Source organism: Anguilla rostrata, chromosome 17 (assembly GCF_018555375.3).
Source record: "Anguilla rostrata isolate EN2019 chromosome 17, ASM1855537v3, whole genome shotgun sequence".
Taxonomy (NCBI): domain Eukaryota; kingdom Metazoa; phylum Chordata; class Actinopteri; order Anguilliformes; family Anguillidae; genus Anguilla; species Anguilla rostrata.
The window spans coordinates 26,674,835-26,695,896 of NC_057949.1; the positions used below are offsets into that span (position 1 = coordinate 26,674,835).

A 21,062-nucleotide genomic window follows, 5' to 3' on the forward strand; every position below is an offset into this window, starting at 1 on the left:
AAGTCAATAAAATGTCTGCATATTTATTTCTCCTTTGGGTTTTTTTTCTGTTAGCCTTTTTTTGGTGAGCCATAAACAAACTGTTGCCGTGGGCAAGGATCGATGGACATTTTACCCATAAAGTGAGGAGTAAAAGGCAAGCATCTCTTTTATTTTTTTCATTTACAAAGTTTGTAAAAGTCCCTCTATTGAAGAAATGATTTATATTTAAGTTGAAGTACTGGGCAAATATTGGCGGAATCCAGGAGACTGGCCTGGACTGGACTGGCACCACAAAAAGGTCTTTACGATGCAGAAGCTCTGAACAAATTTACAGGACACAGGAGAAATTAACCAGATTTAACACCACAGCGTATAGGACATGGAGACGGGCTTTCCGTACCCCATTAATACATGGACCCAGTGTGAGAAGACATTCTTACGACTACGCCCCAAGTCTGAGGTGCAAATCCAGTCTAAAAATGACACTATTGGGGATTTAACTCGATGAATATGCTTAAATTACAATGGCAATCATCCGGCAGACGCTCTTATTGGGAACAAACATGTAGAAAATAACTTTTATTTTATTTTTGCGTGCAAACGTATTGGCAGTCCAGAAGGTTCCGAAAAGAAGCGCGAAACCGATTTGGCCTAGACGCGGAAAGACGCGGTCTGAGCGGTCGCGCCGGTGTGACCGCACAGGGACGACGGCACCGCACACACTCACGCCGTTAAAAACTGGCCGTCGGTGCTTCGCTCTTCCTCACGGTCTTCCTCTCGCTGAAAAAAACGAGTGCCTGCAGGATAAGGGAAGAGATTACAATGATCGTGAGCGTTTAAAAAAAACAAAAAAAAACTGCCATTTTACCATCCTCGCCGTTACGCGGGTCAGTATGTGCTGACAGTGCACGGGCAGTGCAGCTGATACTCAAGCTTTTATGAGCCCATCTGCGCACCCAAGGCCAGGCTGAGCTGCGCCTTCCCCCTGCATTTCCACTAGAAACGCCCGGCAGTTTAAAAAAAAAAAAAACAACATTACGCACCCCATTCTGCCCGCATTAAAAGGTCAACAACTAACGCGACCTTTCACTCGATTGCCACTTAAACACTGGTTTTTTTTTTTGGTTTTTTTTTCCTCCAACGGTTTTATAATTTACATATTCAGAGAAGAGAAACATGAATAATGCATTAGAGCAAACTAGAAAAGTAGAGTGATTAAAAACAATTCTACCGGAAAAATTAAGAGCTGCAACAATTTACAAAATAAAAAAAATAAAAAAAAACATACCTTCAAAATGTCTTAAAAGTCCGTGTAATGTTTCAACCTGAGAAATTAAAAAAAGGGAATTATGAATGAGTAATTTTTCGCCATTTTGTATAATCTCTCACATCCAGGGCTCAAAACAGGTCCACAGGATGGTAAGTGCCGCTTACAAAATGGCGGCTCTCCCAATCTTTCATACCGCAGGTGGACTCCGCCCCCACAGGTGCCATGGTAACACAGGTCACACATTTACACTGCACCAGGCAAAGCCGTTGTTTACCCATAAGTCATTAAGCTGTTTATCGGTGGTGTCATGTCACACCAGTGTACAGATTAGAAAACTACTGGTCTACAGCATGAGTTTATTAAAACAGTTCACGCTCACGTTGGTGTGTGAGTGTGTGCGTGAACGGGTGAATGAGAGGCATTCGCTGCGGTAGTTGCTGGAAAATGCGCTTTGCAAATGCAGTTCATTTACACGATAAAGAATCATCCAGGCAAACTGACTGGTTTACCATGATTTCTAGTTAGCCAGCAACTGGGTTTGTAGCAGTTATTTTTCAGTTCAGGCTAATTTTATTAACCGACGCCTGTGAGAAGCATTCTGAATGCTAACGTGCTAGCGTTCCTCCTCCTCCTACATCACATTACATTACAGGCATTAAGCAGACGCTCTTATCCAGAGCGACCAACACAACTCATACACAGCATTTACACTGCATCCATTTACACAGCTGGATATACACTGAAGCAGTGCAGGTTAAGTACCTTTGCTCAAGGGGTACGACGGCAGTATTATGAGTGTTGTGCCTTATCGAACCTGTGTTTTGTAGTTGCTCCAATGACCTCGATATGCACTTTTGAACTTTGCTTTGGATAAAAGCGACTGCTAAATAAATGCAATAATAATTCTAATAATAATAATAATAATAATAATAATAACAACAAGCGTCCTACTCGGGAATTGAACCCGCAAACCTAGGTAACCTAGGTTACAAGACCAGTTTCTTTAGCCGCTACGCTACGCTGCGGCCTCACCTGTAGAGCAGGGCGCGGCCCTTGTTGTTGGCCACGGAGAAGAAGCCGCTGTTGGGGGAGAAGTCCACGCACTGCGGGTGGAAGACGAAGCTGTGCTTGGACACGGGGAAGTTGGAGAAGACGGTGAAGCTGGGGATGTGCACCTGAAACACACGGAAGCAAAACGCAAGCAGCGGTGACTCCGGCTGTCCCTCCACACATCACAGAGCTGGGGGGTGCGGGGTGGAGAAGGAGGAGGGCATTATATTTTTTTGTTTCTCTTGTCTTTGTCTTCATGAGACATTTATTATCTTGCGTTTTATCCTGATTTAAACAATAATAATAAAATTCAAAAATTGTCAGGAAAAAAAAACAAAAAACAAAAAAACATTACAGACCTCAGCGAAACCAAATCCAAAAAAAAAAACCTGATGTGAAGTCAAGCAGTAACGCCTGTATAGTCTTTACATTTCATTTCAACCGGTTCTTTTTTACAAAATAAATAAATAAAGCTAAATAAATAAAGCTAAATAAAAGACCCTTTGCCACCGCAACCCTGACTTGGACTACGCATTTAGAGAATGAATGACTGAATGAATGAATGAATGAATGAATGAATGAATGACTGAATTACTGAATGAATGGATGGATGGATGGATGGATGGATGAATGAATGGATGGATGGATGGATGAAAAGACGGGCGGGGGGAAAGCGGCGAGGAGGGAGGAGACCGACCAGCCGAACGGCTTCGTCCGCGGCGCTGGAGGCGATGGCGAGGACCTCGGTGCTGGAGTTGAAGCGCAGCGAGGTGGCGGCGGTCAGCAGGTTCATGACGGCCTTCAGCGGCTTGGGCTCGGACTCCCGCAGGCACGCGTCGTGGTGATACACGTTCACCACGCCGGAGCTGGACCTGCGGGGAGACACGCACAAAGCCGTACACACCAATCAGATGACTCCGCTCTCCATGGTGAATCGCTACGATTGGCTGAAATCACTGAGTGACTCAAAAAAAAAAAACATTAACTCCACCCATTTTTGGAGTTCGTCATTAATGACAGCCTGTAGGTGAATGGGTGGAACTGGCACGGTCAATTCGGTGCTGTCAGATGCACCACAACCTTCTTTCTTCTTCTTCTCCTCCTCCTCCTCTTCATCATGGGGCGGTGTGTTCTACACGCCTGTGACAAGCGGAGTTCAATCTCCTGCAGTTTTGTGCTGGAGACTGCACACTAACCCTCCTTGCTGTCTACACCGCATGTTCCGTTTCCCTGTGTACTTGTAACTGTAACAAAGCTTTCTCACCAGCAGAGGCCGCCATAACAGTGAATGGAAAAATTTTATCTAAAGTGTATGTGCGTGTGTCTATGTATATATGCGTGCACATGCATATGTCCGCATGTGTGTGTGTGCGTGGGTGGGTAGCTGTATGTGTATGTTTATAATATACAGATGGGTGACAACTTCTACTGGAGGGATGGAACACCATTCCACAAAAAACAATCCCTCATGTGGTGTTGTGATGGTGGAGGAGAGTGCTAAATGAGGGACTATCTTTTGGTAGAATGGCGTTCCATCCCTCCAGTAGAATTCCAGAGTAGAATCTGTGCCAAGGTGCCATTAAAGCTGTTCTTGTGGCGGCCCAGCATGTCCCACAGGCGTTCAATTGGGTCGAGATCAGGTGACTGCGACGGCCACAGCTTATGATTCACATCGTTTTCATGCTCATCAAACCATTCAGTGATCCCTTGTGCCCTGCGGATGGGGGCATTGTCATTCTGGAAGAGACCACTCCCGTCAGGGCAGAAATGTTTCATCGTAGGATAAAGGCGATCACCCAGAATAACTTTGTACTGATTTGCAGTGACCCTTTCCCTCTGAGGGGATAAGTGGATCCAAACCATGCCACGAAAATGTCCCCCACAGCATGACAGTGCCACCGGACCCCCCCCCCCCCCCTCCCCTCACTGTAGGGGCCAAGCATTCAGGCCTGTACCTTTCTCTTGGGGTATGCCACACACGATGCACTCGCCCACTAGTTGAGAATACGGTATGAATACGTTTATACACATGCACTAAAACAAACGAAAAACAAACAAAACATGACAGATTTTTACTCACCCACAAGCGATGTACTGCCCATTTTGGGACACGGCGATAGAGGTCCCGCTTAAAGAGCCGTCGTCGGCGAACCGGTTTATGCATTTGTTCTTTTTCACATCCCAAATGAATACCTCCCCTTCATCTGCAAAACAAGGCACAGCGGAAATCCAATTATCACAGGGAGACCGACAACATACTAGGAGATTATGGACCAATTATGGACTTACGAAGTATGCGGGTGAACGTGGAAAGCGTCCTATTCCTAACGCTGCATCAATGCAAAAGACTCAAGTCATGACGTAAAATTTAAAATGAGGCCACTTAAGCAGTAATTTTCATCAGTAAAGGCCTGCAGCTCTCCGGACACGCAGAGCTCGCTCTCGCTACAATGTGGAGCCGCATGTACAGAAAGCCACCGACACTTTCTCCCAAGCGGCTCTCAGACTTATTCAAAAACAAACTGTCGCTCTCATTCTGGCTCGGTGCCACCTGCTGGGCCCCTGGACGTGTCACCTGTGCGGTGAGCCCCGTTTCCACTCGTAGTCCACTCCCCCAGTACCCCTTCTTTTTACTCGCTTTTAACGCCGTCGGACCGTCCAGCCAAACTCACGACGACCACGCTGCCGGAACCTTGCGCTGATACCGTCGCCTCAAAACACCCAACCCTGCTCCCCGCTTCTCTTCTCTATCACGGCGCTCCGCGGCGGAAAATCTCTCCTCACGTCCCGACGTCCTTGCCCTGCAATCCCACAATTCCACCTCCCCTCCCTGGCGCAACGGAATCTTACACAGACGGTCCCTGCCGCCGCGCAGAATTACATTACATTACAGGCATTTGGCAGATGCTCTTATCCAGAGCGACGTACAACAAAGTGTATAATCATAACCAGGAACAAGTAATAAATCCCTGCGACCGGATTGGCCGAAACTCGTAACCCCCCCCGGTCCACAGGACTCCATTTCCTCTGTTCTACCCGTCCCGTGCAATACGATGGAAGCTTGTGCTGTTCTGTACTGCGTCTTACACGTCCCCCACAGACGCTCCACAATCACGCAGACAGATTATTTGACCACGAACAGCTTCGGCTCCTCGCAAAGAAGGCCATCCTGATGCATCTGTGAGGTATCGGGGGGAAAGCGTTTTGGGTCAGCGTGACCCCAGCGCTGAAACACAGTCCGGGATTTCGTTTTCTCGTCCTCCAGAGTGCCGTTTCGAAATGCAGAACCCCCCAGAGACTCGATACCACCCGTACGATTCGGGCACGTTCCCCCGCCTGCGCACGCCTCGGCCCGGTGGCACACGCGGCTCTGCTGGAACGCCCCGAGCTCACGACGGTCTCTCCCGTCCGGCGTGGAACGCCCCAGAGAGAGAGAGCGCGAGAGGGATCACGTCGCCCCAAGCCAAAGAGAAAGGTCATTCCAACGAATGACCGGTGAAAACCTGCAAGCCATTCCCGGCCCGGCCTGGTCCCCCCCCCCCCCCGGTGTAGCAGTTAGCCCCGATGCACCTGCTCTCGCCTCATTTCCAGCAGGACTACCTCCCCCATCAGTCAGTGCTGACACGGCAGGAGCAGGGCAGGCCTGGACCCGTCCCGCTCCCCTGGGCAGAGCAAACTGCTGCTCGGGGAGCAGCTGAGGGCCCTTCGGCTCTGCTCTGGGCTTCTCTGCTCCGCTCTGCTTTTCTCTTCTTTCCTCCTCTCCTCTCCTCCTCTCCTCTTCTCTTCTTTCCTCCTCTCCTCTCCTCTCTTCTCTTCTCCTCTCCTACCGACGGCTTCAGAAGCCATTTCTGCATATAAACACACCTGCCCAGGTACAGATCCTCACCGGAGCAGGCACTGACCCTCACCACAGCCGATGAGCATTGTACATATTGTACATCGCCTGCGCAGCTGTAGACTTCAACCCTAGCTGATATACGCTCATGCCTGTGCAGTGAGCAGCTCACCCGTGTGGATCTAGACTCCCATCTGTGCAGTGAGCAGCTCACCTGTGTGGATCTAGACACCCATCTGTGCAGTGTGCCGGTATACAGTCTCACCTGAGCTGATGTATATTCTGCTGCCGTCCTGTGAAAATGCAGCTCCTCTGACTTCCCCATTAATCTTGAAGCTTCGGACGAGCTCTTTAGTCTGAAACATTCAGAACCCCAAAGACTTCAGAATCAGACAAAACCTCAACTCCACAAAAAAATTTAACAAAATGGCCATAGCTGAACAGTGAATTAATTTGAAAAGCAAAGGAATCACACACAGATGATTCTACTGAAGTTTAGATTAGGGCTGACTCACACTGACTCATACCAACAAAAAAAAAAACATAAAACATATCATTTCTAATATTTTGTAGGAAAATATTTAGCCGTTTTAATTTTATATTTAGGCATCTGGCAGATTCTCTTATCCAGAGTGACTTGCAAAAAAATATTCTACAAAATATTATAAAGGCCTTGTGGCAAAAGGCCTTGGTGAGAAGAACCGCTGTGACAAAACTAGATCTGCGCTAGATTTTGAAGTAATTTTGAAAATATACAACTGAACTCACAGTAACACCTTCACCTACAGTCTATTCACCTGTGTATGCCTGGGTAGGCAATGGAAAAATCCTGAGAAGTTTAATTTAACTCACGCAATTCAAAGCATTCAACCAGAGCAATTACACCTCAGCTTCCAGGCCCAATAACAGGCTGTACAAGTCCAGTCACCGCCCTTCGTGTTTACTGAACGTACTTTAGAAACGAGGTCACCAAACCGCCGTTGTTAGATAATATACTGCATTTCACTAACGGCGTTACTAACCTTCATTGTTACCAAGTGAAGATACCCGGAGGTGCCACTGAGCAGAAGAAACATGCCATCTGGCGAAATCTGAAACTCTTTCACTTTTTTCTCATTTAAACCTAGTCGGGAAGAAAAACAGGGAATGAACTCGACAGAGCTCTGGAAGGGCTCTTAAAAAAACCCACTCAAAGAACTGCAGGGATGCATTACATTACATTATAGGCATTTAGCAGACGCTCTTATCCAGAGCGACGTACAACAAGTGCATAGGTTCATGATGTAGAGGTGCAAAAGAAACACACTAGAGTGAAGTAAGGATCGTAGTGCCAGAAGTGACCACATCGATCAGGACTCCAACCCTGTAGAGTAAGCTGTTCAGCAAGCAAGAATCCTACCAAGTACAAACTAGCACTGGAATCACATCTAATCACACCTAATCAGACAAAAACAATCCTGCCAGATACACTAACATAATCATATTATCCTAGCTAGGTACAGTGAGCTGAACTATAGGCTAGGGAGGGGTGGGGAGAGGTGCAGCCTGAAGAGATGAGTCTTCAGTCTGCGTCTGAAGATGCAGGTGTACACTGGGGAACATCAGGCCCAAACGGAGCACAGCGGCAGTTTAAAGGGCTCAGCTCCCAGCCAGGGTACCCACCAAGTCCCACAGGGCCTTTTTCAGGTCGTTTCAAAGGCCCCCCTCCCCCAAAAAGTAAAAATCCCCCCCAAAATTTTACAGTAGTGTGCACATCCCAAGTGTTGCAAACAACCGTTAAGAGGGATTTAACCTTCAAAGGCATAAGATCACAGATATTTCTAAACTAACATTCTAATGTAATGTAATGTAATCTAATCTAATGCTGATGTAACAATCACTGCCGTTAACTGAAAGCAATGGAGTTCTAGAACACCGACTAAAATAAAATTTAAAAAAAAGAAACATTCCAAAAATTCTACTGTTCAATAGACTCAACGTTCAAATAAATTTACAGGATCAGTCCTTTCAACCCCCCTGCAAACCTCACCCATTAAGAATAGAATATACTGGCTTCCAACTCAGGGTCAGATCCAACGGACATAGCTCTGACAAAATAAGGCTTTTGTAGACAATCACAAAATCTCAAAATATCCAGGGGCTAAGAATCAGATCGATTTGTGCTATTTTAGAAACATCTCAAGTCCTTTAAAGTTAATTAACTGAAATGTGAAAACTTTCAAAACTGTTTGAAGACTGTCCACGTGTGGTGAGCCGGTCCTGGGTCCTCACCTCTGATCGAGTAGACAGGGATGACCTTCCCCTCCATCATATCGTAGACGTAGAATAGCTTATTATAGTTGCTGGTGGCGACCACTTGCTCCCCATCAGCGCTGAACTGGGCCTTGTGCACTGGGAAATTCTCTAGGTGAAGACTCTGGATCTTGGGGTTGGTCTTTCCATCAACCTCAAAGACAAGGAACAAATATAACTCGCATTCATACTCATACTCTTTCGTATTTGTTACCAAATGTAAACTGGGAATATTAGATCACAAATCATTAAAAAGCACAACCACGTCCCTAATTTAGATTCACTTCAATAATTTAAATTCACCCGTCAACCTGCGACTCGGATGGATTAAGCTTATCGTCTGACAGTTTCAAAGATATCCAATAAACACATGGCTTATGCATTTGAACAATACATTTTGACAATAAATGACAAATGATACAACCCCCCTAATGGCAATGAGAATACATCATCAACTGAAACTAGAAAAGTTTTTTGCTTGACAAGAAAATCCAGGTCATAAAAAGTGTAGGGCCTGGGGAAAAAAATAGCCTGGATTGAATTTGTCCTCAGCTCAATATTTGGGTTTTCTCCTCTAGACAAACACGGTTCTGTAGGTTTTTCCCCACAGACTCTGCCTATTCCATCTCATCAACAATAAGGAGCTCAGGGCCTGTTCTACTTTTAACACTGGCCAAATGCCATATATCAGGGATCAGCAACTCACGGTCCTCGAGGGCCGAGAACTGCTGGTTTTCCACCCTCCCGTTGCCTGGGAATCAGGTGTGAAAGACAGTCTGGCCAATCAGTAGCAATAAATACCCGGGAGAAAAGAAAACCAGGGCTGGATTTGGATTTGAGGGCCAGAGTTGATGATCCCTGCCATATAGCATGTTAGGCCTTCGTCTTACAACAAGAAAATAAAACGCAGTGACCTCAATGATTACCCCTGCCCTTGAAAATCTGTGCACTACACTGGTCTTGACACCATTGCTACACTGTAGTTGTGAATCTCCAGTAGTATAGGATCAAAGGTTAACAAGGCGATATTTGCCCCAATAATGCCCCCAGCACAACCCCCCCACTTCCCCCCCACCATCACCACCATCCCCTCCCACCCAATTACCTGGAAGAGGCTGATGTTGTGGTCCACTCCTGCCGTCATGACGACCTGAGCAGAGGGGTGGAACTGCACTGTGGTCAGCCTGCCCTCCGACGGACGGTCATTGTTGGCTTCCAAGCACTTCTTCATCTGAACAAAAAAATAAAAATAAATAATAATAAAAACAGAGCAGGTGCCATGCTAGTCATAAATATGATAAAGAAGAAGATGCCCGACGCAAAGTGTTCTGGTTTTAGACACATGGGCACCTTACATTGTGTAATTGATGGGCGGGCCTTGCACTTGTGCGTATTTTTGACTCTGGGGAAGACATCCTGGATGTCAAAACGTCAGTCACACCCCGTTCATTAAAATGGCGTCTTTTGCCCTGAGCCGTGAGTGCTCCAGTGCTTCTTATTTCGGACCAGATACCCCTGAAGGGTCGGAGTTAGGAGTGTTTTTTACTCAAGTCACAAATATGTTTCTGTGCTGGATAATTATACGGTAAGCATGCAGAAACGTGAGAGAAATAACTCTTATATAAAGACAAATAATCAGCCAAAAAAAAGCAGACAGAAAGCAAAGCCAGACATGTGTCCTAGTCGGTAATCCCACACACAGGAGTTGCAGGCCAGGTCTTACTCACGCTAGCCGTTATACCAGAATGATTGAGGAACAGTCTGCACGCAAAACAGAAGCAACAGAAGCAGCTACAATAGGTATGTTAACCTGTTTAGCATTTAATACACTTTACTGAAGAACTGGCTCAACCCTGGAAAATGTGCCTTAATGTTTAAATATTTGACAGATAATGGTTCACGTTTTGTTTTCTCTTTTTACCACAAGTGACTAAACATGCTTGTTAACCAGAAAATTCAGCTTCATTACTTCTTTCTAATTAAAGACTAGTTTAATTATATTTCACACATAATCTGTTCCATGTACTGTACAAAGGCTACATAGAGCAAATTCCGCTGCGTGATGAACATCACCGGCAATAACCAGCTAGTATTTACTCGAATTTGTAGCACTTCAAATTCACAGCTTGTTTTTTATTACTTGATTGCATTTGTATGTATGGGATTGTTTTTATGGAAAATTCACTTCACTCCATGACAATAAAACTTTCTATTCTCAAAAAATACATTATTATATGCAGATATGTCTGTGATTAACCTGTAAATTGTAACATGTAGGTGGGTCAGTGTTTGTGTGAAAGATTGCATGAAAGATACAGAGGTGTATTCTGTAAACTGTAATCAAGTGGAGCAGGTAATTGGGAGATTTCTTGATTCTGATTTTTACTGGGAAATTTTACCTGTATGATTCCTTTGGGAAGGCTTTCTGATGAAGCTACAAAGTTCCCCGTTTTACGCAACAAGTTGTCATCTTCATCATCACTGTCATCGTCGTCATCATCATCATCTAGTTAAATAAAAAGTGAAAACATTTTTAAAAAATACCCTTTACAATCATTTAATAGTTTTGCAAATAACCACTGATTAGGAAATTTGGTAGATTTCTAGAATTACAGAATTACAGAATAATTCATTTCAACATTAGCTAAATGGCCTAAATGGTCACATGGAAGAAAAATAAAATAAATAACTAATAAAATCCAGTATAAAATAATAATTCATATAATAATAATTCAATATACCTGGATGGCGGATACGAAACACAACGAGATGTGCAGAAGATGCACTGCACAGGCGTACAAGCTGACTTAATGGGATTTCTCACAATGATTACCACCCTACTGAGGCACTTCAGCATGGAGTAACAACCTGCCCCATAAGGAGGCCATTTTTGTACCAAAGACCTCAGACCTCAAAAAGGAGTAAACACTGCCGTGTGAAATGCATATATATTCCGCTCCCTACCATCAGCATGCTTCTTATCTTTTTTCTTCTTCTTTTTCAGTCCTTCCTCTGCCCAGGATGGAGTTCCACCCATTGCTCTCCGGAACCTTAAAAAAGAAAGAAAAAGTGTAAAAAAAATAAAATAAAATAAAATAAAATAAAAAAAATTAAAAAAAAAGGGGGGGAGAATATGAGCCCAAATTTTAATAGGAGAATCAGTGTTCTGACTGGTGAATTGGTTTTCTGATTGACAGGCTCAATCAGCACTCTGACAGATCACTATACTCGCTGGATCAGAGTTCCAACACGCAGGTAACACCTACATTTACATTATGCAGATGGTGTTATCAGGACCGACTCGCATAAGTGCATCCAAAAGGTTTAGACGACAATGACAACAAGTCTAAGAACCAAGTCATCAGGGTCACAAACAACAGAAAGGTGAATCAGTATTCAGACTGAAAAATTAGCGTATTCACTAAACCAGCATGTCGACTGACAGGTGAACCGGTAATCTGACTGAGGAGTGAGCCCAGTAGCACTGACAAGTGGATCAATATTCAAAGAAATTAATAACCACTCAGTCGTCCCACGCCTGACTTTCCAACGTAAAATGAAGAGCCATCCTCTTCAGACTCCAAAATGGCTCCCCTATGGACCCTCTTTAGCTATCCTTTCTTTCAGGACTTCTTTTTGGGATAATGTTACAAGTATAGCTGTGGGAAGACAGTTCACCTGTACTGTGTGGCTTATTGTTGCTCACAGGACTAATTCTTGGTTTGTTTGGTTAGGTTTTACACTTAATTGAAAGTTAATTAAAATCAGGCCCTCTGCACATCCTTGGCAATATTGTACTTTCGTATAGAGGCCTGAGAGCTCTGCGAGTCTCTCTGGATAAGACCATCTTCAAAGTGATTGTAAAGGTGTAATGCATTTTTTGCATATGAAACAGGTGAGTCCTGACCAGTGAATCAATAAAATCAGTGGTCCAACAAGTGAATCAGTACCCGTGACAAGTGATTCGACAGACTCACTGTTCTTGGAGCCTCTGCTGTAGTTTCTGCTTGGGGAGGGTTTTTTCTGCATCACTCTTCATAAAATCCCTGCGGTACTTGTGAGTCATGTCCACCCTAAAACAAATTTATTTCATTTTTTTTTAAAAGAGAAATGATACATTAAGAACACAGGAGCACTGCCACAATTTCCATTCTTATATGATCTGTAAGCTGCTTACCTGAACATCAACCATCTTAAAAGTCCACAAACCTGCTGATTCCAAAACCTCTTTAAGCCACAGGCACTTACTCTGCCTCCCCTGAAGCCTCTTCGTCGCCATCATCATCATCGTCATCCCAGACGGCTTTCTTGGCTGCAGGAACCTCGAGTCTTGCTTCATTTTCAACTTCTGAATCGCTGGATTCTTCCTCAAGAAGACCCCTGCCCACGTCGTCTTCACGCTTTGAATGAATCAAATGAATCATTGAGGCCTGACAGCAGTTTATGCATGCTGCATTGCAATATGAAACCCATGTTTAACAGACATGTTTGCAGAGATTGCAGGTGACGCAAAACACAGAAACGTCTAAAAGGTGTTTCGCTAAACAATACAATGAAAATCAATAATTCACTTGTTGCGGTAGATTTCAATTATTTCGAATGCAATAGGTATTAACCAGTTGTATTAGACGGCGCTCTCTCCTCCTCATCTTGTGCTCACCACCGCAGTGTTAACAGTTTTGATTGTGGAAAAGGGATAACGGTGGATAATGATAAAAAATTGAATTTAAAGCAGCTTAGAAAGACCAAAAATACACATACTGACATCATGTCATTGATTTAAAAAAACTGTTGACTGTAATGTGTTCTGTAATTGCACAAGAGGGGGCTTTTCATGAGTAAAGGTAATTAAAAACTTATATGCTAATATGCAGACTATATATATATATATATATATATATGGAGCAACATTCAACTAACAAAACAGCAATCATTGAATTCAGAAAATAATAATGCATTTCATAAGAATCTCACTTCAAATAGCAAAGCAATGAATTTACACATCAGCGAATTGCCACGCGATTGCCAGGATGATAATTTGACGACAACCCCACGGTATCCCGGTGTCAGACAAGTACTAAACAAATAGGCTACCTGGTTGTAACAAATCATCCGTTTACAGTACTCACAATACCTGAGGACCACGGTACACCAGATAAATCTCTAGAATACAGATTGCTACGCGAGCACCATCAATTCGTTAAAAGAACGACTTCGTCGTCTAGCTCAGCGAATGTGCTGGCTAGAAAACATACCTTAGAGATGAGTTTTTCAATCAGCTCGCCCTCAGCACCAAACACCAGGTCTTCAAGCAGCTTTTCAGATTCATCCTTTTCGCCCAACGCCCTCACTTTTTTGAGGTGTTTCAGCCTCTTGGCCTCTTCTTCGACTTCATCAACACTGGTACCCCTTTTCAAAACTTTCCCCTTAGGTGTACGGCTTGGACTGGTTTCGTCCATGTTATGCGGATAGCTCGCTGATGTTTGATATGATGTTCGGAATGCTTTCGTGAACCTGCAAACGGAATCGTTGCTAAATGCTAAGTCACGAATTTAAAATAGTGTGTTCTCAAAAAACGTGTCGCTAAAAACACTGGTTTCTTCAATTCAGTAAATAAATATTTAATTTACACATTGCAACCCATCTAGACCTCATCATAAGTTTTTTCCACATGGTAGACACAGACATTCGGCATATCCGGTAAAATTACCTTTCACCTTTGACAAAGTTCATCAACAAAATTTTTTTTAAACAAATTATTAAATTAGTTTCTGCTCATTTTATCGGTCAAGTTAATTTACTGCATAATTTATTAACAAATAAAACATGTAATTAATTACACATTTAAACGCCATGAGGCTGACTGTGATTAAATGTTTCTATGCAATTTTACGTAAGCGGGCCATTTTGGCTCTGAAATAAGGGTAAGCGAATCCAACATGGCGGACACCCTTTCACAGTTTCATCTTTAGTCGTTCTGTGGAAGACACTCTGTGCGGACCACAGAACACTGCGGGCCCTTCTGGTGTGATTACCCGTAACGCTTTGCAAAATATTACGTCACATTGGTAAAAAAAAAAAAAAAAAACCTTGGCTTCTGAAAAGAAACCGAGTCCCAAATTCAATGGGAATAGTTGTCCCTGGGCGTTTTACAGCATAGGGGTGTATTGAAAAGGTTCTCCTTTTAGAAACCTCTTCTGGAGCACGCATGGCTTGCATTTTTGAAAAAGAATACTCTAGGCTGCTGGGTGACTGAAGGCGATAAAGTGGTATGTCTGAGCCAATTAGATATGTGCAATTCTGCGCAAGCATAAGATGCTTGCAGTTATAGTGGTGATTCGTGAATGTGTATTTACCACAAAAAACACGCGCAACACAAAACGATTGTATAGAAATTTAAATTTTAAAAAGTCTCAGTCAAAATTGAAAGTTCGGTATACACAACTGTCTTTATGTCTACATTCTAACTATTTATTATATTCCAAAGTACATGCATCGTGGCTAGGAAGCTCCTATACTATACTGGTGGTACTTCTTCATGTGTTAATGCTGTATTTACTATTTCTAGATGTTCGGACCCCCTACACACTAAGACATCCACTCGCCGTTAGAATTCAGCGCTAGTGAAGCTTGGATGCGCACTACGGTTTCGGTATTTCATGCACGGGGATATAAATCTGATTTACATTCTGGTAATAATTTCTAGAATCTCAAGCGCTTAGCATCTACTTGTCATCGTTAAATAAAAGCTAGCGACTGCTGATTTTTTACCTTTACCTATAGGCAGATACATAAAATATTATCGTTTCTTCACCTGATATTGTAGGCATGTTTGTGGACAACTAATATGAAATTGAATATCCTATAACTGTTTGAATATGATATTCCTTAGAACAGAATATCCAATGTAGTGAACAATACACTAGTGCATATGAGCCTATGGGTATTGGATAGGGTAGGCTACACCCCTAGCAACATGTAATGGGCATTGACATCTCTTCGCTGTTTATAAATAAAATAATCGACATAATGAAGTTGCATTAGCTGCACACGCCTATAAAGGGCGATATAGCTCAGGAGGTAAGACCGATTGTCTGGCAGTCGGAGGGTTGCCGGTTCAAACCCCGCCCTGGGCATGTCGAAGTGTCCTTGAGCAAGACACCTAACCCCTAACCTCTAACTGCTCTGGTGAATGAGAGGCATCAATTGTAAAGCGCTTTGGATAAAAGCGCTATATAAATGCAGTCCATTTACCATATAAAGATCTGCAGCACAGAAGAGCAACTGGAAAGTCCGCATAGTCTACGGCACCACGCCATACTCGTCCCCGCCCACTAGCTACATCTTTAAATTCAGACTGTCCTCCGTGCTTGGTCCCTTTGTCGGTCGGTGCGCTGCAGCAACGGTTCATATTCCCTTCAAGAGGCCCAGATATCAAGGTATTCCAACTAGTATGGTTTTCTTGGGTATTGCGAAACATTGCTAGTATCTTATCTTTGCGGTTTGGCTAACCAGTTGGGTAGCTGGATAGGTAACCGTATTTCATTTTTATATTATTGCTACTTGGAATGTATTTCTGTAGCTAGCGAACGTTGGCCGACATACTCACAACTTCGTTGGTAATGAGCGGAAACGTTATAGCCGTTAACTAATTCCAGGATTTTCGTTTTTTGGAAGTTAGCGCTGCAAGTTATTTACTGGTTGCTGATAATTACTGTGCATTTGTAGTTGGGTAGTGTTTCTAGCTGAAAATAGGCTATTGTCGTCGTTGGCGAGCTGCAGCTTCCTGCTAGCGCTCTGTCTGACTTGTTCCCCAGCGGGTTGAACTTGAGATCTTTCATTGCTGCCCTGTTGCCTAACCGGCATTTTTTCAACTAGCAAGCACACGTATGGATAGTCTCCTTAAAAGGTTAATGGATAATTGTCTTAATTTCCGTCTAATCCTAAATTAATTTAGGAACGCCATTACCGTGCCCCGGTCTTCGGTGTTAGCGTTAGCAAAGTTCTATTCGACTAAATTGAACGGCCATGTGGCAAGAGTGTCGTAGTCAATCAAATATGGCCGATGTCGTAAAAACGGCATTTTTATTTTCTCAAATTATTGCTCGCCATATGTCAAACGACATGTTGCTAAAGGAAACCAACAATGTGGGCCATCAGGCTAGTTTAGAGGCTTTCCTTAATGTTGAACTTGAATTGGTTTTCTACTGGCGCTTTCCCCTAAGGCAGATGTGGCCACCAGGCATTACAAGAGACTTATTCTTCCTCACCGGTGTGTTAATATCCTAAAACTAATATTGTTCATTTATATAGACTGAAATGTTTCCGTATTCATGAACTGTGCGTATTTTCGCTGTCCCCTGCATTGAAGTAAAAATAGGGCCTCATTTCTATGAGATGAAAGTGGCCTATTTTTAACTGAACGGTTGTAGCATATGTTTAACATAATTTGTATGCATACTTCGAAGATGACGTGCTTTGTCGTATCCGCGTTGCAGCGGATAATCAAAAAAACGGTTCCGTTGTCCAGGAGTAACTACTTAAACTAAGCTACATTGACAGCGCTCATTCGGGGGGCTGAGTTCAGCTGGTTTCAGTGAAGCGTTTGACTACCCGCAAGTCTGCATGTTTCCAGTTTGTCTTTTTTAAATTATGTAATTTTTTTTGTTGGTGCAATTTTGTAGTTGTGTGGCTTACAGTTCTTCTCGTTCTAACAGCAGGATGTCCGACGAACGCACGTTTATCGCAGTCAAACCTGACGGTGTGCAGAGGGGCCTTATCGGCGACATCATCAAGCGCTTCGAGCAGAAGGGCTTCAAACTGGTCGCCATGAAGTTCGTGCAGGTACGGTACGCGAAACTATTCATTTCGCTGCATTGGTTTTTGCAGATCCTGGGAATGTGGATGACACACCCATAATGCAGCTGTTCTGAACTGGTCCGTGTCTTGGCGGGTTAGCGGGTTACCATGCCATCAATTAAGTTTCTATTTTGTGCACGTATAATTAAAAAACCTTGTTGCCGTTAAGATCAGTCGGTTTGCTGGTCTGTGTATGTGCCTGTGGCTGGTATTCACTACCAAGAGCAGCCAGGTGTCCACACACACACACACACAATGTTTGTAATGCAAAGCCCCTCAAATGGCATTCTTTGAAATTTGATATTCAACAGTTGCTAAATTTGATCATTTGGCCTAATTTATATTGATGGATACTGCCCTGTTTGACTGCTGAAAGTGTCAAGTGGGAGCCCATAGTTGTATTTATGATGTGTGTGTATAAAGGTTCAGGTTGCCTATGATAATGAAGTTTGTTTACTCAGATTTCTCAAGTTCAACACGTCACCATAACTGAATGACTCTCGGTCTAACTTTTAGACCCATTCTGCAACATCAACGTTGCTGATTTTGATTTGGCCCAAATCTTCATTTTTTGGTTAGAAAGTATGCCGTTCTCATTGTGCCGATGAAAACAACTCGAAATATTTTGAAGAGGTGAAGGGCGTGTATTGAAGCGAGCCGGTTTCCTTTTAATTGTGTGCGTTCCCTAAGCTTGACTGCTGTCGTGTTCCACGCAGCCGACTGAAGAGCTCCTGAAGCAGCACTACATGGATCTGAAGGACTTGCCATTCTTTCCCGGGCTGATCCAGTACATGAAATCTGGCCCTGTTGTTGCCATGGTAATTTCCCTTGCATGCCGACATGAAAGCCATTAAGCTGGATAATATTAGAGCTAATGCTGTCTGCTCTAATTTTTTAAGCTTTTTTTCCCCCCCCATCAGTCTTTCCCATTAACCAAAGTGCATGTTCTATGGTTGCACATGAAGCAAAAATCATGAAGTGTTGCAGATTATTTCCCTACCACTAATGACTGATGGAAATGCATACAGGTTTACATGGAGACATTTATTAGGTCATAGATGCTGAAATGACCTTGTTTTTAAGTGTTCTCTCTCCAGGGAACCAGGTTGGGAGAATAAGACTGTAGGCAATATTACTGACCTGTAAAATTGACACTGGTCTCAAGCGATGGCTCGGTGTAATTTCTCATTAAGACCCTGTCTATGGAAGTGGGAGCAGTTAATCTGTGTGCTCTGTTCTGTTAGACCATCATCCATTTCTTTTAAAATGGTTTCTCACCTGTTATTTGCCACATTTGAAATGCTCAATTTCATACATTCTGAAACACATCTGCTCTTTAATCTTTAATCTTGGTGATGGTGCTAAAATGTCTTGCACAGGAATCTAAAATGTTAACTGGCAAAACTAAAACTTGTTTTAAATTTGGGGGGGGTGGTTTGAGAGTGTAACATTGGAGCCCTTGCACATGTAGGTAACCGTTAATCTTTAGCTGACTCAGTGCTTTCTGCTCAGGCATGGGAAGGCCTCAATGTTGTGAAGACCGGCAGGATCATGCTAGGCGAGACCAACCCAGCTGCCTCCAAGCCCGGGACCATCCGCGGGGACTTCTGCATCGAGGTTGGCAGGTGAGACCGGTTTGTTTTGGGGGTTTTTTTTTTTTTTGTGGAGCGGCGATTTGAACAGGGGGTCGGGCACTGCCCCGCCCCGCCCCGCCGGTAGAGCCGGACCGGCCCTTAACGTGACCTGGCATGACCGTGTGCCAAACCCCCTTTTTTTCTTTTTTTCCCCAGGAACATCATCCACGGTAGCGACTCTGTGGAGAGTGCCAAGAAAGAGATCGGCCTGTGGTTCAAGCCGGAGGAGGTGGTGAACTACAAGAGCTGCGCGCAGAGCTGGATCTACGAGTAACCGTCCCGCCTCAGTTTCCCATCAACCCCTGCACCCAGTCACGACCCAGGCCTTGAAGAGGATTTTTACCGTCCTTTTTTTTTTGTTTTGTTTTTTTTTTTCCATTGTAAATCATGATCACTTAATGGTCAATAAAAAAAATAAATCATGGTTGTGTTTTTAATTAAAATGAAAATCGGACCTTTCAATCCATTGGTAATTTGTTTAATGGCCTGTGTAGCACTGGCAGAATGTTCAGGTGCATGAACCCTTCAGAAGGCTGACTATTGTGTTGGACATGTTGCCACCAAGTGGTGATGGTAGGTCTAAGGGATCCAGCACAGTCATTGCTGCAGATGAGTAACTAGAAGCCATAGGCTTGTTCCAATCGCTTATTTTTTTTTTCGTCCTTTGTCCTCGACTGACATGGAAATCAATCTAGGTCCGCCACCTTTAAGGACATTCCGACCCGTTGAATGTTCCTTGAAGGAGCAAGGAACTAGGAGGCTCCCAAAGGATGCTTGAGCAAGGAAACGTGAGTGCATTCTTTGCAGAAGTGTTTTTTTTTTTTTTGGTTTTTTTTCCGGAGCGCATGACCTAAATGATCACTCTGTGGATCCACCTGTCCCCATCTGTCACGTCTGTAACTGACGCTTGAATGGGCGAGGACGTTCCGTTTGCCGAATGCACGTTTCCTAGATTCCTCTGTCCTCGCGTCCTTCCCTTGTGCCCCCCCAGCTGGGTGGAGCTAAGGAGCTAGGAAAGGATTCAAGGAGGTTAAAAATAAGAGACTGGAGTGAGCCACCAAGGCACAGCAGAGAAGGAAGTGTGCTGTGCATTCCTCAGCACCTCATTTTATGGGATGCAAAAATGCTATAATGCCGTGCTAACGGTTTCTTTGATCTTCAGTCGTTTAAGAAAATAACGAACATTTTAATAAGGCCTGCCGATCCCTTCAGTTTTTTACATTTTTTCATTACTGTTAATCGCTACTGTTTTTCAATGAACAGTGGTTTATAATGCAGGACTGCATATACATCCATTTTAATTGTGTAAGTACTTGAGCTTATTTTAAAATTATGTAAAAACGGCATCTTAATATTTTCATTTGACTACGTGTAACAATTTAAGGCAAACACAATGCAATAGGCAATATTTCATAAACAAGCTTTCATAGAATGCTTCACAGAACTGACCACCATAAATGAAAATGAAATGAAAATCTGTTCAGGGAACTTTTTTTTTTTAATTAAGTGTGATCTTGGTAAAATACAGCCCCCCCCCCCCCCCCCCCCCCCCCAGTGTGATGTGCCCTTTGCAATAAGAAACACGGTCTCTAGTGACAACACAAAGGGCTTCCAGTGGCTTGAGAGGAACATATCGTGCAATTGAATAAAGGCATCCAATGATTCCATTCTCCCAACAGGATTCATTAACACCAGCTCTGCAGATCCCACGTCCGGTCCCGTGTGGCCTTTTGGGTTATTACCGGGTCCTCGTTTTCAGCGGCAGGTACGGCGTGTCCCATTTTTGACGTTTGAAAAGAGCTCTTGGTTCTTCGACGTCACTGGTTTTTTTTTTTCGTTCTTAGCGCTCACGTCTCAATTCAAGGCCGAAACGTCGTTCGTTTTTCTTCGCGATCACGACTGGCCCAAATGCTGGAGTCGGAACTCACGACGAATGTCGACTGGATCCCGCTCTCTTTGTCCCTCAGAGCCAAGGGTATCCGGTCTTTTACGAAAAGAGCCTGTCTGTACTGGCCCCACAGTAATTGGAACACACTTCCCAAAAATATTGGGACAGCAAAATCATTGGCTATCTTCCAACACAGTCCCACCTCTTCTTACCGTTTCTTGGTTCCCTTCATCCTTGACATGTAGTAGTCCC

At 43.7% G+C, this 21,062-nt stretch overlaps 2 protein-coding genes across 4 annotated transcripts; one reads left to right on the forward strand and one right to left on the reverse strand.

The window, feature by feature from the left end:
* Positions 1-130: 130 nt before the first annotated feature.
* On the reverse strand, positions 131-16,416 carry utp18 (UTP18 small subunit processome component). Of its 3 annotated transcripts, none has more exons than XM_064316420.1 (15): positions 16,399-16,416; positions 13,685-13,943; positions 12,678-12,829; positions 12,407-12,502; positions 11,394-11,479; positions 10,829-10,935; positions 9,535-9,660; positions 8,409-8,583; positions 7,160-7,260; positions 6,403-6,493; positions 4,383-4,506; positions 3,000-3,174; positions 2,285-2,427; positions 1,271-1,307; positions 131-779 (listed from the first exon to the last, which is right to left on the reverse strand). In XM_064316420.1, the coding sequence occupies exons 2-14, from the start codon at positions 13,886-13,888 to the stop codon at positions 1,283-1,285; spliced, it is 1,605 nt and encodes a 534-aa protein (XP_064172490.1). In that variant the 5' UTR covers positions 13,889-13,943; positions 16,399-16,416; the 3' UTR covers positions 131-779; positions 1,271-1,282. The 3 variants fall into 3 exon arrangements, with proteins under 3 accessions (XP_064172490.1, XP_064172489.1, XP_064172488.1); XM_064316419.1 differs by lacking the exon at positions 16,399-16,416 and adding an exon at positions 16,039-16,267; XM_064316418.1 differs by lacking the exon at positions 16,399-16,416 and adding an exon at positions 14,140-14,288.
* On the forward strand, positions 15,709-19,341 carry LOC135244176 (nucleoside diphosphate kinase B). The gene is made up of 5 exons (XM_064316422.1): positions 15,709-15,868; positions 17,147-17,273; positions 18,005-18,106; positions 18,801-18,913; positions 19,079-19,341. The coding sequence occupies exons 2-5, from the start codon at positions 17,151-17,153 to the stop codon at positions 19,194-19,196; spliced, it is 456 nt and encodes a 151-aa protein (XP_064172492.1). The 5' UTR covers positions 15,709-15,868; positions 17,147-17,150; the 3' UTR covers positions 19,197-19,341.
* The last annotated feature ends 1,721 nt before the right edge of the window (positions 19,342-21,062 follow it).